This window comes from Ornithorhynchus anatinus, chromosome 5 (genome assembly GCF_004115215.2).
Source record: "Ornithorhynchus anatinus isolate Pmale09 chromosome 5, mOrnAna1.pri.v4, whole genome shotgun sequence".
In the NCBI taxonomy this organism is placed as follows: Eukaryota; Metazoa; Chordata; class Mammalia; order Monotremata; family Ornithorhynchidae; genus Ornithorhynchus; species Ornithorhynchus anatinus.
The window spans coordinates 2,304,899-2,319,184 of NC_041732.1; the positions used below are offsets into that span (position 1 = coordinate 2,304,899).

Sequence of the window (14,286 nt, forward strand, 5' to 3'; positions counted from 1 at the left end):
CGTTGCGGGCGGGGAACGAGTGTCGCGGGACATCCCCCCCCCCCCCGCCCCCCGAGCGGTGGGGACGCGCGCGCCCCGCAAGCGCCCGGTGGGACCGACCGATCGATGGGAGGAGGCTGTCGCTAAGGGGTCGGGTTCGAGACGACCGGGCCGGATGTAAGGGCGTCGGAAAGGACGCGGGACTGTGGGTCGGTGCCCGGCGCCTAAGCTCGGCACGGTAAGCGCTGAACTGCCCCAAGGGGTTGGGCACTGGACTTGAACAAAACCACCTCTGGCAACGTTTCCCTCTCCGGCTACCGTGGTATTTACCGCATGCTACGTGCTAAGCGTCGGGCCTGGCTCTGGGGTAGGTTCGGTCAATAGCTGATATTCATCGAGCGCTTACTAGAGAAGCAGCGTGGCCCGGTGGAAAGAGCAGCGGCTTGGGAGTCCGTCATGAGTTCGAATTCCGGCTCTGCCGCTTGTCAGCTGTGTGACCGTGGGCAAGTCACTTCTCTGGGCCGCGGTGACCTCATCTGTCAAATGGGGATGAAGACCGGGAGCCCCACGTGGGACACCCTGATGACCCCGTGTCTCCCCCAGCGCTTAGAACAGTGCTCTGCACAGAGTAAGCGCTTAACAAATACCGACATTATTATTATTATACACCCGCATGGAGGCAGAGGGATGGCGGGCTTGACCTTTCCGGCCCGCGATGGGGCGAGGGCCTCCTTTCCCCGCCGGCTGCTCCCTCCGCCCGGCCCCGGGTCCCCCCACGCCGCCGCCGCCCCCCACCTCAATAATGTTGATATTTGTTAAGCATGTACTACGTGCAGAGCACTGTTCCGAGCGCTGGGGCAGATACAGGGGAATCAGATTGTCCCACGTGAGGCTCACGGTCTTCATCCCCATTTTCCAGATGAGGGAACTGAGGCACAGAGAAGCGCACGGCCCCGTCCGAGCCAAAGGGCGGGGGCCGGCCGGCTCCGGCCTCGCCCGCCGGGCCCAAGACGAGGCGGAGGGAAGGGAGAGGTCAGCTCCCGGGCGGGGACGTGTGGCCGGCCGACCCCGGGGGCCGACTGCGACCGGGGGGCCGGGGGGCACGTCCCGCCTCGACCTCCCGACGGGCCCCGAGGGCGAGGCCGCTCGGCCCAGGCCCGTCCTGACCGCCTCGGCCCACCCGGACGGGGCGTCCCCTCCGGCGAGAGGGAAGAAACCAGCCTTGTCGTCTGCCCTGCTTCACCCTGCCGGGACGCTTTCTCGGCGCCCTTATTTTTACTGTATGTATTTTTTATATTTTATTCAGCCTGTTCACATCCCCGGAAGGTGACGACGATAACTGTGGCATTTGTTGAGCACTTGCTATGAGCCAGGCACCGTTCTAAGCGCCGGGGTAGGTAAGGGAAGCAGCGTGGCTCGGTGGAAAGAGCCCGGGCTTGGAAGTCAGAGGTCACGGGTTCCAGTCCCAGCTCTGCCACTCGGCAGCTGGGTGACTGTGGGCAAGTCACGTCCCTTCTCTGGGCCTCGGTGACCTCATCTGTCAAATGGGGATGAAGACCGGGAGCCTCACGTGGGACCACCCGATGACCCCTGCATCTACCTCAGCGCTTAGAACAGTGCTCCGCACAGAGTAAAACGCTTAAGAAATGCCATCAGTATTACGTAGCTCAGTGGTAGAGCGCATGCTTTGCAGGGAGAAGCAGCGTGGCTTAGGAGTCAGAGGTCGTGGGTTCCAATCCCGGCTCTGCCACTCGGCAGCTGGGTGACTGCGGGCAAGTCACTTCACTTCTCTGGGCCTCAGTGACCTCATCTGGAAAATGGGGATGAAGACTTTGAGCCCCACGTGGGACAACTTGTTGATCTTGTATCTATCCCAGCGGTTAGAACAGTGCTTGGCACCTAGTAAGTGCTTAACAAACAAATACCAAAATAATATTATTATTATTATGAGGCCCCGGGTTCAAGGTCCAGCCCCTACCCCAGCGGTTAGAACAGTGCTTGGCACGTAGTAAGTGCTTAACAAACACCAACATCATTATTATTATTATGAGGCCCCGGGTTCAATCCCCAGCCTCTCCCCCGGCGCTTAGAACGGCGCTTGGCACGTAGTAAGTGCTTAACAAACACCAACATCATTATTATTATTATGAGGCCCCGGGTTCAATCCCCAGCCTCTCCCCCGGCGCTTAGAACGGTGCTTGGCACGTAGTAAGTGCTTAACAAACACCAACATCATTATGATTATTATGAGGCCCCGGGTTCAATCCCAGCCTCTCCCCCAGCGCTTAGAACGGTGCTTGGTACGTAGTAAGTGCTTAACCAATACATGATGATTATTATGAGGCCCCGGGTTCAAGTCTCCTTTTCAGTGCTTAGAACAGTGCTTGGCACATAGTAAGCACCTAACAAATACCATCATGGTTATCACCCACCTGTACTGGCCCCTCTTGTGTCTGGCTCCCCTTCTCTCCCGCGATGTAAAGAAGGAACGTGTCCAGGACGAACCCCCTCCCTCAACCCCAGTCCCTCTTGCTCTCATCGTAGTCCGTCTCTCCCACCCCCGACTCCCCCACCCAGAGGGACCCAGGCATTTGAAAGTGGCAGAGGAGAAGGAGCGCGGCCTCCGGGCCTGGGAGTCAGAGGTCACGAGTTCTAATGCCGGCTCGGCCGTTTGTCAGCTGTGTGACGTTGGGCAAGTCACTTAATATCTCTGTGCCTCAGTTCCCTCATCTGGAAAATGGGGATAATAATCATGTTGGTATTTGTTAAGCGCTTGCTATGTGCAGAGCACTGTTCTAAGCGCTGGGGGAGATACAGGGTCATCAGCTCGTCCCGCGTGAGGCTCACCGTTAATCCCCATTTTCCAGATGAGGGAACTGAGGCACAGAGAAGTGAAGTGACTTGCCCACAGTCACACAACTGACAAGTGGCAGAGGCGGGATGAAGACGGTGAGCCCCATGTGGGACAACCTGATCACCTTGTATCCTCCCCAGCACTTAGAACAGCCCTTGGCACACAGTAAGCACTTAACAAGTGCCATCATTATTATTATTATTATTATTAATCCCGGCTCTGCCATCTCGGTGCCTCAATCGCCTCACCTGTCAAATGGGGATGAAGACTGTGAGCCTCACGTGGGACAACCTGATTCCCCTCTATCTCCCCCAGCGCTTAGAACAGTGCTTGGCACATAGTAAGCACTTTACAAATACCAACATTATTATTATTAGGGGTAAAAGCGGGGCCCTGGGAGCCAGAGGGCCTGGGTTCTCATCCCAGCTATGCCCCTTGTCTGCCTTGGCCGATCTGATTATTTCACATCCACCCCAGGGCTTAGTACAGTGCCCAGCCCGTAGAAAGCGCTCAATAAATACCAATTTTTTTTTATTTAAAAAAAGGCCCAAAGCAGTAGACACCTTTACGGCTTATTGTTATTAAGTGCCGTCGAGGCTTTTCTGATTCATCGCGACTCTGGGGGTCTGCTTTCTCCGGAACATCCCGCCCTCCGCCATTCTCCGCAACCTTTCTAACGGTTCTTCCGTTACCGCTGTTGTGGTCCTCTATCCTACATTCCTTCGTTCGATCGGATTTATTGAGCGCTTACTCTGTGCAGAGCCCTGTACTAAGCGCTTGGAAAGTACTATCCAATAATGATGATGATGATGATGATGATGGTATTACGTTAAGCGCTTACTATGTGCCAGCCACTGTTCAAAGCGCTGGGGTGGATACGGGGTAATCCGGTTGTCCCACGTGGGGCTCACACTTTTAATCCCCCTTTTACAGATGAAGGAACTGAGGCCCAGAGAAGTGACTCGCCTAAAGTCACCCAGCCGACAAGTGGCGGAGCCGGGATAATAACAATGTTGGTATCTGTTAAGCGCTTGCTATGTGCAGAGCACCGTTCTAAGCGCTGGGGTAGATACAGGGTCATCAGGTTGTCCCACGTGAGGCTCCCAGTCTTCATCCCCATTTTACAGATGAGGTCACTGAGGCCCAGAGAAGTGACGTGACTTGCCCACAGTCACGCAGCTGATGAGTAGCGGAGCCGGCATTCGAACCCATGACCTCTGACTCCCAAGCCCGGGCTCTTGCCACCACGCCCCGCTGCTTCATCTAGCGGCCTGTCCTGCCTCTTCCACGTTTTCCCTGGACTTCTCCTGGCCTCGGCGTCTCATCCGGGGAATCAGTCCTCCCGCTGATGTGTCCAAAACCTGCTAATCCGAATCGAGTGATTTGGCCATTCATTCATTCAGTCGCATTTATTGAGCGCTTACTGTGTGCAGAACACTCAACTAAGCGCTTGGAATGGACAAATGGGCACCAGATAGAGACCGTCCCTGCCCAACACCGGGCTCACGGTCTAAACGGGGGGCGGACAGAAAACAGAACAAAATAATAATATTGGTATTTGTTAAGCGCTTACTAAGTGCCAAGCGCTGTTCTAAGCGCTGGGGTAATAACGTTGGTATGTGTTAAGCGCTTACTATGTGCAGAGCACCGTTCTAAGCGCTGGGGTAGACACAGGGTCGTCAGGTTGCCCCACATGAGGCTCCCAGTTAATCCCCATTTTACAGTTGAGGTCACTGAGGCCCAGAGAAGTGAAGTGACTTGCCCACGGTCACCCAGCTGACAAGTGGCGGAGCCGGGATTCGAACCCGCTGCTTCTCCGAAAACAAGTGGTGTGGCGTCAGTATCATCAAGAGAAATAGAATCCTAGGTAGCTACACATCATTCATGAAATAAATGGAGGGATAAAGAGTAGATACAAAACTGCACAAGTGATGTGGGGAGGGAAGGAGGGGCCTAATACAGGCCAGTGGGCGTTTAGACCGTGGGCCCTTGGTTGGGCCGGGGTGGTCTCTGTCGCCCAACTGTCCGTTCGAAGCGCTCAGTCCAGTGCTCCGCACATAGTAAGCGCTCAATAAATAGTATTAAATGAGAGTGCAGCGCCCTGCACACGGCAGGCGCCTTCAATTAGGCCGTGAGCCCGTCGTCGGGCAGGGAGGGTCTCTCGCTGTTGCCCACCCGTCCAGTCCAAGCGCTCAGGACAGTGCTCTGCACCCAGTCAGCGCTCAGTCAATACCCTTGAAGTACTCAGTGGCAAGAGCCCGGGCTTGGGAGTCCGGGCTCGTGGGTTCGAATCCCGCCTCTGCCACTGGGCAGCTGGGGGATGGTGGGCGAGTCACTTCTCTGGGCCTCAGTTCCCTCATCTGGAAAATGGGGCTGGAGACTGGGAGCCTCCCGTGGGACCGCCTGATGACCCCGGATCTCCCCCAGCGCTTAGAACAGTGCTCTGCACATACTAAGCCCTTAACAAATACCAACATTATTATTATTATTGTTACTATTCCTCGGTGACTAGGAACGAGAGTTGGGGGGAGCGGGGGGCCGCCCGGACGATATTGGGCGCTGCTCCCCGGAGGCCGGAAGTGCCCGCGGGGGACCGGAAGTACCCGTAGAGAGACCGGAAGTGCTCTCGGGGACCGGAAGCGGCGGGCGGGGATGGAGGCGGCGGGGCCGGGGGGTCCGGCCCCGGGAGGTCCAGCCCCGGGAGGGCCGGAGGGTGAGGAGACCGGGACCGGGCCGGCGGCGGCGGCGGCGGGAAGGCGGGGGAGGGAGGGGCGCGCCCCCAAAATGGGTCCCCCCGGAAACAGCGCCTTCCCCCCCTCCGCCCCACCCCCCCGGGCCTCCCCGCGATCGCAGCAATCAAACAATCATTCGGTCGTATTGATTGAGCGCTGACTCGGTGCGGAGCACTGGACTGAGCGCTTGGAACGGACAGTTGGGCAACAGCGAGAGACCCTCGCTGCCCGACGACGGGCTCACGGTCTAATTGAAGGCGCCTACCGGGTGCAGGGCGCTGTACTCTCATTTAATACTATTTATCGGGCGCTTACTCTGTGCGGAGCACTGGACTAAGCGCTTCGAATGGAGAGTTGGGCAACACACCATCCCTGCCCAACGACGGGCTCCCGGTCTAATTGAACGCCTACTGGGTGCAGAGCGCCGAGTTCGAATGCCGGCCCTGCCACCAGGGTGACCTGGGGCCAGTCACTTCTCTGGGCCTCAGTGACCTCATCTGGAAAATGGGGGTGAAGACCGGGACCCCCACGTGGGACCACCTGATCACCTGATATCTCCCCCAGCGCTTAGAACAGTGCTTAATAAAGAGCATCATCATCCCGAGACCCCTGGGACCAGGGTCCCCAGCATCTCCCCCCCCCCCCCGGAGACCGAGGTCCCCCCACTTCTCCAGCACCCCTGGGATTAGGGTCCCCTGCCCCCTCCCTCCCCCCCCCCCCAAGTCCCCGGTCCCCCACGGTGCTAATGCTCATCCCCCACAGTCACGCGACCCTCCCCATCCCACCCCCAGAGCCGGGTGGGGGCGGAAATCTCCGCAAACCTCGCGGGTTGGGAGCGCACCGCCCCGGTGCCCTGGCCGCGACCCCTCACCCCGACATCTCCCTCCCCAGCGGGCGCTGCCGGGCGGGACCCCGGCCCCGGGGACCCCTCCCCACACTGGGGGGAGCCGCCCCGGACGCCCCCGTCCCCCGCGGGGCCTGGGGACCAGAGCGGGGACGTCGAGGAGGAGGAGGAGGAAGAGCCGGCGCTGCGAGCGATGCTGTCGGCCGTGGCCGGGAGCCGGGTCCCGGTGCGGAGCCAGCAGAAGGACGAGCCGGACTTGACGGAGCGGGAGAAGCTCTCCATCCTGCGGGCGCTCTACCGGGAGAAGCCGCTGGTCTTCCTGGAGCGGTTCCGGGGCAGCCTGCGGGCCGAGCACCTGGCCTGCTTCCGCCACCTGCGAGGGGACTACCGCGCCGACTTCTACTGCGCGGAGGTGGCCGAGGCCGGCCGGGCCCGCGCCACCCGCACCCGCCTCCGCAACAAGCGCTACGCCGCCCTACGCCAGCTCATCCAAGGTGCCCGGGACCCCGGGGGCCGGGGGGAGCCCCGGGAGACCCGTCCCCTTGGGCCTGGGGCGCGGAGGCGGGGGCGCGGACAATCGTGACGACGACGATACTGGCTAATGGGAACGATGGTGTCTGTCAAGCGCTCACCGTGTGCCGAGCGCCGTTCTAGGCGCCGGGGCAGATCCAGGGTCATCAGATCGTCCCACGTGGGGCTGGCGTTTCTTAATCCCCATTTTTACAGATGGGGTGACTGAGGCACCGAGAAGCGAAGTGACCTGCCCGAGGTCACACAGCAGGCAAGTGGCGGAGGCGGACTCCCAAGCCCGGGCTCTTTCCGCTAAGCCACGCTGCTTCTGCTGAGCGCCTACGAGGTGCCAGGCGCCGTACTGAGCGCCGGGGTGGATACCGGCAAATCGGGTTGGACGCGGTCCCCGTCCCACGCGGGGCTCCCGGCCTCAGTTCCCGTTTGACGGGTGAGGGAACTGAGGCCCGGAGAAGCGAAGCGACTCGCCCGAGGTCACACGCTAGGGAGCCGGGATTAGAACCCATGACCTGCTGACTCGCCGGCCCGGAGTCTGTCCATTTCGCCTCTCCGTTTCTCCACGATGAACCCCAAGGTCGGGGCCCCGGGGGCTTGGCCGAGGAAGAGGAGGAGGCCCTCCCTGTGGAGGCAGGGGAAGGGGCGGGATGAACCCCCACCCCAGGAGCGGACGAAGGAGATGAGGAGGTGGGCCGGGGGGAAAGAGGGTGCGGGCTGAGGCCGGGACACGGGGGTGGAGAGGGAGCTTGGAGTCAGAGCTGTCAGTCAATCCTATTTATTGAGCGCTTACTGTGTGCAGAGCACTGTACTGAGCGCTTGGGAGAGGCTAGCATAACAATAGAACGGACACATTCCCTGCCCACCGCGAGCTTTCAGTCAGGAGGGAGGCCCCGGGGTCCGTCATCCATCCGTCCCAGTAGGAGGGAAGCAGCGTGGCCTAGTGGACAGGGCCCCGGCCTGGGAGCCGGAAGGACCTGGGTTCCAATCCCAGTGCCACCACCTGTCAGCTGTGTGACCTGGGTCAGGTCACCGCACTTCTCTGGGCCTCAGTTCCCTCGGCGGTAAAATGGGGATTAAGACTGTGACCCCTCTGGAGTCGGGGACCGTGTCCCACCTAACAGTCCTGCATCTACCCCAGCGCTTAGTTCAGGGCCTGGCGCGAAGTAAGCGCTTAGCAAATACCATAAAAAGGGGCCCGGGGGGAGAGAAGACTGAGGGTCCCAGTCTCAAGATGGGGGGCGGTAGGAGGAGGGTCTCTGGAAGGTGTTAACCAAGAGGGGACCCCGAGCGGGAGGGAGCAGGCTGAGAAGCAGCGTGACTTAGTGGAAAGAGCCCGGGAGCCAGAGGTTGTGGGTTCTAATCCCGGCTCCGCCAACTTGTCTGCTGTGTGACCTTTGGCACGTCTCTTACCTTCTCTGTGCCTCAGTTACCTCATCTGTGAAAATGGGGATTAAAAGATGTGAGCCCCACGTGGGACGATCCCATTACCCTGTATCTCCCCCAGCGCTTAGAACGGTGCTCTGCACAGAGTAAGCGCTTAACAAATACCGTAATTATTATTAAGTCAGGCCACAGGAAGGACTTCTTGGGGAAGCAGTGTGACCTAGTGGTTAGAGCCAGGACCTGGGAGTCAGAAGGGAGGTCTGGGCCCGGGAGTTCTCATCCCGGCTCCACCGCTTGCCTGCTGTGCGACCTTGGGCAAGTCACCTCACTTCTCTGGGCCTCGGTTCCCTCCTCTGTAAAATGGGGAGTAAGACGACGAGCCCCATGTGGGACACGGATTGTGCCCAAACTGATTAGCTTATATCTACCCCAGGGCTTAGTACAGTGCCTGGCACATAGTAAGCGCTTGACCAATACCACGATTATATTATTGTTATAGTCAGGGCTTATCAAATGCCATAAGGGGGAAAAAAGGACTTCCCGGTGAGGGGAGGGATGGACGTCAAGCTGGTGTCGGCGGAGCCGTGGCGCCTCCAGAATCAGAAGGATGCCAGACTCGCCCAAACGCGGCGGGGGGGATGAAATGAGGCCCCGTCTGGTCCCGGGGGGGGGCAAGGGCTGATGTGTGTGGGGGCCGGGGGCAACCCTCCGCAGGCGGGGAGTATTTCAGCGACGAGGAGATGCGGGCCCGCGACCCCCTCCTGTACGAGCAGTACATCGGCCAGTACCTGAGCGAGGAGGACCAGGCCCCGAGCCTGCAGCAGTCGCCCCCGGCCGCCGGCGGCACCCTGTCCTCCGTGCTGCTGCAGGCCTACCACGAGCAGCTGCTCCGGACCCGGCTGCATCGGCAGCAGGAGGAGGAGGACGCCTGCCTGGAGGAGGAGGAGGAGGACGACGACGACGACGAGGTGGAAGGTGAGGCGGGGCGGATGGAGAGGAGCCACGGGGGAGAGGGAGGCCAGATGGGACGGGGAAGAAGAGGACGGTGAGGTGGGATGGGGAGGTGGAGGAAAGTGGGATGGGGAGGAGGAGGAGAGTGGGATGGGGAGGAGGAGGAGAGCGGGAAGGGGAGGTGGAGGAGAGCGGGATGGGGAGGTGGAGGAGAGCGGGATGGGGAGGTGGAGGAGAGCGGGATGGGGAGGTGGAGGAGAGCGGGATGGGGAGGAGGAGGAGAGCGGGATGGAGGAGGAGAGGAAGGTGAGGGGGGATGGAGAGGAGTCCGAGATAAGCAGGGTGGTGAGAAGCAACAGGGAAGAGGAAGGTGAGATGGAATGGGGAGGAGGAGGAAGCCGAGATGGGATGGAGAGGATGGAGAGGGGGAGGCGGGATGGGAAAGGGGAGGAAGGCTGGGTAGTGAGGAAGAGGAGAAGGAAAGCTCCGTCACCCGTGGGCGAGGGATGGCAGGCTGGGGCCCCACGGAGGGACAGGAAGTGCCCCTGCCCGGAAAACGCTCCGCCGCTGGCGGCAACGGGTGACCGCCCCCTCCCCCCGCGCCCCCGGACCCTCCCCCTTCAGCAGAGGGGCCCGGTGAGGAGGCGGGCGACGGCTGGGAGCCCGATGCCGAGGAAAAGGGGATGCTGAGGGAGGAGTTCACCAGCCGCATGTACCAGCGTTTCCTCGACGGCAAGGACCCAGACTTCGACTACAGGTGAGGGAGGGACCTTCCGTCCCTCCACCCTCCTCTGCCCACCCGGGACCTCCTGCCTTTTCCACCCAGCAGCATCGTGAGACCAATTATGGTACTTGTACGGTGGAACAAGCACTGTTCTAAGCACTGGGGTAGATGCAAGTTAATAATAAGAACGATGGTAGCTGTTAAGGGCTTACTATGGGCTGTTCTAAGCGCTGAGCACTGTTGATCAGATTGGACACAGTCCCTGTTATTCATTCATTCATTCAGTTGTATTTATTGAGCGCTTACTGCAGAGCACTGTACTAAGCGCTTGGAAAGTACAGTTCAGCAATAACGAGAGACAATCCCTGCCCACAGCGGGCTTAAAGTCTAGAAGAGGGGAGACGGACATCAAAATAAGTAAACAGGCATCCATAGCATCAATGTAAATAAACAGAATTATAGATACACATCAAAACAAGTAAGCAGGCATTCATATAAATAGAATTATAGATCTTTGCATGTATATACACAAGTGCTGTGGGGTGGGGAGGAGGGGTAGAGCAAAGGGAGGGAGTCGGGGTGACAGGGAGGGGAGGGGGAGCTGAGGAAAGGGGGAGGCTTAGCCTGGGAAGGCCTCTTGGAGGAGGAGAGCCTTCAGTAGGGCTTTGAAGGAGGGGAGCGTGATTGTTTGGCGGATTTGAAGAGGGAGGGCGTTCCAGGCCGGAGGTAGGACGTGGGCCGGGGGTCGACGGCGGGACGGGCGAGAAGGAGGCCCAGTGAGAAGGCGAGCGGCACCAGAGGAGCGGAGTGTGCGGGCCGGGCTGGAGAAGGAGAGAAGGGAGGTGAGGTAGGAGGGGGCAGAGGGGACAGAGAACTCTGAAGCCAAGGGAGAGGAGTTTTTGCTGATACGGAGGTTGATAGGCAACCACTGGAGATTTTTGAGGAGGGGGCTGACCTGCCCAGAACGTTTCTGTAGAAAGTTAATCCACATGGGGCTCATACTCTTCATCCCCATTTTACAGATGAGGTAACTGAGGCCCAGAGAAGTGAGTGACTTGCCCACCGTCACACAGCAAACATGTGCCTAAGGTGACACAGCAGAACCTGGGCCCTCCCAGACACCCAGACGCTTGCTCTCTCCACCACTATTTATTTCCAGCGATATTTATTGAGCTCTTTCTGGGTGCAGACCACTGTACTAAGCGCTTGGGAGAGTGCAATATAACAATATTACGGTTGGTAGACACATTCCCCTCCCACAACGAGGTTGACTGACTAATAATAATGTTGGTATCTGTTAAGCGCTTAGTATGTGCAGAGCACTGTTCTAAGCGCTGGGGGAGATACAGGCTCATCAGGTTGTCCCACGTGAGGCTCCCAGTTAATCCCCATTTTACGGATGAGGTAACTGAGGCCCAGAGAAGTGAAGTGACTTGCCCACAGTCACACAGCTGACAAGTGGCAGAGCCGGGATTTGAACCCGTGACCTCTGACTCCCAAGCCCGGGCTCTTTCCACTGAGCCGCGGGACTAATCAAATCCATCAATCGTTCGGAGCGCTTACTGTGTATAGAGCACTGTTCTAAGCACTGGGGAGAGTGCAGAGTAACATAATGGAGTCAGTAGGTACATTCCCTGCTCACAACAAGTGTGGTTGGTTAATCAATCCATAAATGCATTTATCAAGCGCTTACTGTGTGCAGAGCACTGTACTAAGCAAGCTGGAGGGTGCAATATAACCATACAACAGAGTCGGTAGACCTATTCAACGAGCTTGTATTATTTATTGAGCGCTGTGTGTAGGAGCACTGGATTAAGCCCTTTTTTAAAGCTATTCGTTAAGCACTCACTAGGTGCCGGACACTGTACTGAGCGCTGGGGTAGATACAAGTTAATCAGGTTGGACACAGAGCCTGTCCCACCTGGGGCTCTCAGTCTTCATCCCCATTTTACAGACGGGGGAACCGGGGCCCGGGGAAGTTAAGCGGCTTGCCCAAGGCTTAACTCCGGGAACCTCAAAGCCCTGAGCAGGAACCAACGGCCTTGGTCTCTCCCCGTCTCTCCCTGTCTCTCCGTCAAGTGAGGTGGACGACAACCCCGAGCTCGATAACCTGGACATCGTGTCTCGGGACGCGGAGGAGAGATACTTCGATGAGGAGGAGCCCGAGGAGGCCCTGGACACGGGGCCTGACGAGGAGTAGGAGCCAGGCCGGACCCACAACCGGCCCTTGACCCCTGCGACCCTCGCCCTATAAACACACACACTCATACACCCTCAGTCTCTCAGTCTCTCTGTTCTCAATCTCTCTCATTCTCTGTCTCTCTCCATCAGTCTCTCTCTGTCTCCGTCAGTCTCTCTCACTCTCTGTCTCTCTCCATCAGTCTCTCTCATTCTCTGTCTCTCTCTCTCTCTCTCTCATATTCTGTCTCCATCAGTCTCAATCTCTGTCTCTCTGTCAGTCTCTCATTCCCTGTCTCTGTCACTCTGTCTTTCTCAGTGTCTCTCAATTCTCTGTCTCTCTCACCAGTCTCACTTTCTCCGTCAATCAGTCTCTCGTTCACTGTCACTCAGTCTCATTCTCTGTTTCAATCAGTGTCTCATTCTCTGTCTCTGTCACAGTCTCTCTCAATGTCTGTCTCTCTGTCAGTCTCTCATCCCTGTCTCTGTCACTCCGTCTCATTCTCTGTCTTTCTCAGTCTCAATTCTCTGTCTCTCTCACCAGTCTCTCTCACTTTCTCCGTCAATCAGTCTCTCATTCACTCTCTGTCACTCAGTCTCTCTCATTCTCTGTTTCAATCAGTGTCTCATTCTCTGTCACAGTCTCTCTCAATGTCTGTCTCTCTGTCAGTCTCTCATTCCCTGTCCCTGTCACTCTATCTTTCTCAATCTCTCTCAATTCTCTGTCTCTCTCCCCAGTCTCTCTCACTTTCTCCGTCAATCGGTCTCTCATTCACTGTCTGTCACTCAGTCTCATTCTCTGTTTCAGTGTCTCCTTCTCTGTCTCTGCCACAGTCTCTCTATCAGTCTCTCATTCCCTCATTCCCTGTCTCTGTCCCTCAGTCTCTCTCATTCCCAATCTCTCTCAGTCGCTCACTGTCCGTCTCTCTCCATCAGTCTCTCATTCTCTGTCTCTGTTAGTCTCTCTCATTCTCTGTCTCTCTCAGTCTCTCTGTCTCTCTCAGTCTCTTAGTCTCTCAGTCTCTCATTCTCTCACATTCTCTGTCACTCTCAGTCTGTCTCTGTCACTCTGTCTCTGTCACTCAGTCTCCCTCCTCTGTCTCTCTCAGTCTCTCTCACTCTTTCCCCATCAGTCTCATTCCCTGTCACTCAGTCTCTCTCATTCCCTGTCTCCCGCAGTCTGTCCGTGGCACTCATTCTCTCTCATTCTCTCCCTCTCCGTCAGTCTCTGTGTGTCTCTGTGTCTGTCCGTGTGTCTGGCCCGGCCTCGCGTGGCTGCCGCCTTCCGGTCGGCGCTGGGCTGCAGAGCCCCCCCCCTGCGCCCGCCAGGTGGCGCTGGCGGCGCCCCGGACGGGGAAAGCCTTTGGCCCCGCCCCCTTCAGGCCCCGCCCCCAAGCCTGGGTTGGAGAGTCGGGTAGGCGCGCGCGCCCCGGCCTGGATCCCCCCCACCGCCCCCTGCCCCTCTCCCAGCAGCCCCTGCGCTTCTTGCCCCTCTCCCAGGAGCCCTCGCGCCCCCTGCCCCTCTCCCAGCAGCCCCCGCGCCTCTTGCCCCTCTCCCAGCAGCCCTCGCGCCCCCTGCCCTTCAGGCGTATTCCATTCCATCGTACTTATTGAGCACCTACTCTGTGCAGAGCACTGTGCTAAGCGATTGGATTGGCCAATTCGGCCCCCGATAGAGACCCTCCCTGCCCAACGACGGGCCTCTGGATCTGCCCCTGGGCCGGCTGCCCCTGCCCCTATCCCAGCAGCTCCTGCCCCAGCCGGCCCTGGCCTCCTCCCTCTGCCCTGGCCTCCCTGCCTCTACTCCTGCCCCAGCAGCTCCTGCCCCCAGCCTCTCTGCCCCTACCCCGGCCTCTCCTGCCCCAACCGGCCCTGGGCCTCCTCCCTCTGCCCTGACCTCCCAGCCTCCGCCCCTAGGCCGGCAGCACTTGCCCCCAGCCACTCTGCCCCTGCCCCGGCCTCTCCTGCCCCGGCCGGCCCTGGGCCTCGTGCCCCTGCCCTGGCCTCCTCGCCTCTGCCTCTAGGCCGGCAGCTTCTGCCCCAGCGAAACCTGCGCCACCTCCCTCTGCCCTCCCTGCCTCTGCCCCTAGGCCGGCAGCACTTGCCCCCAGCCACT

At 58.9% G+C, this 14,286-nt stretch overlaps 1 protein-coding gene across 2 annotated transcripts; it reads left to right on the forward strand.

Annotated features, from left to right (window-relative positions):
- The first annotated feature begins 5,511 nt into the window (after nucleotides 1-5,511).
- Nucleotides 5,512-12,264, forward strand: CCDC97 (coiled-coil domain containing 97). Of its 2 annotated transcripts, XM_029064379.2 has the most exons (5): nucleotides 5,512-5,546; nucleotides 6,457-6,903; nucleotides 9,032-9,292; nucleotides 9,893-10,025; nucleotides 12,072-12,264. In XM_029064379.2, the coding sequence occupies exons 2-5, from the start codon at nucleotides 6,603-6,605 to the stop codon at nucleotides 12,190-12,192; spliced, it is 816 nt and encodes a 271-aa protein (XP_028920212.1). In that variant the 5' UTR covers nucleotides 5,512-5,546; nucleotides 6,457-6,602; the 3' UTR covers nucleotides 12,193-12,264. The 2 variants fall into 2 exon arrangements, with proteins under 2 accessions (XP_028920212.1, XP_028920211.1); XM_029064378.1 differs by lacking the exon at nucleotides 5,512-5,546 and having other exon boundaries at nucleotides 6,503-6,903; nucleotides 9,896-10,025.
- The last annotated feature ends 2,022 nt before the right edge of the window (nucleotides 12,265-14,286 follow it).

Coding starts and splice junctions, on each gene's coding strand:
- CCDC97 (XM_029064379.2), top strand. CDS start 6,603: ATGCTGTCGGCCGTGGCCGGGAGCCGGGTCCCGGTGCGGAGCCAGCAG. Junction 6,904..9,031: donor CCTACGCCAGCTCATCCAAG/GTGCCCGGGACC, acceptor AACCCTCCGCAG/GCGGGGAGTATTTCAGCGAC. Junction 9,293..9,892: donor CGACGACGACGAGGTGGAAG/GTGAGGCGGGGC, acceptor CTCCCCCTTCAG/CAGAGGGGCCCGGTGAGGAG.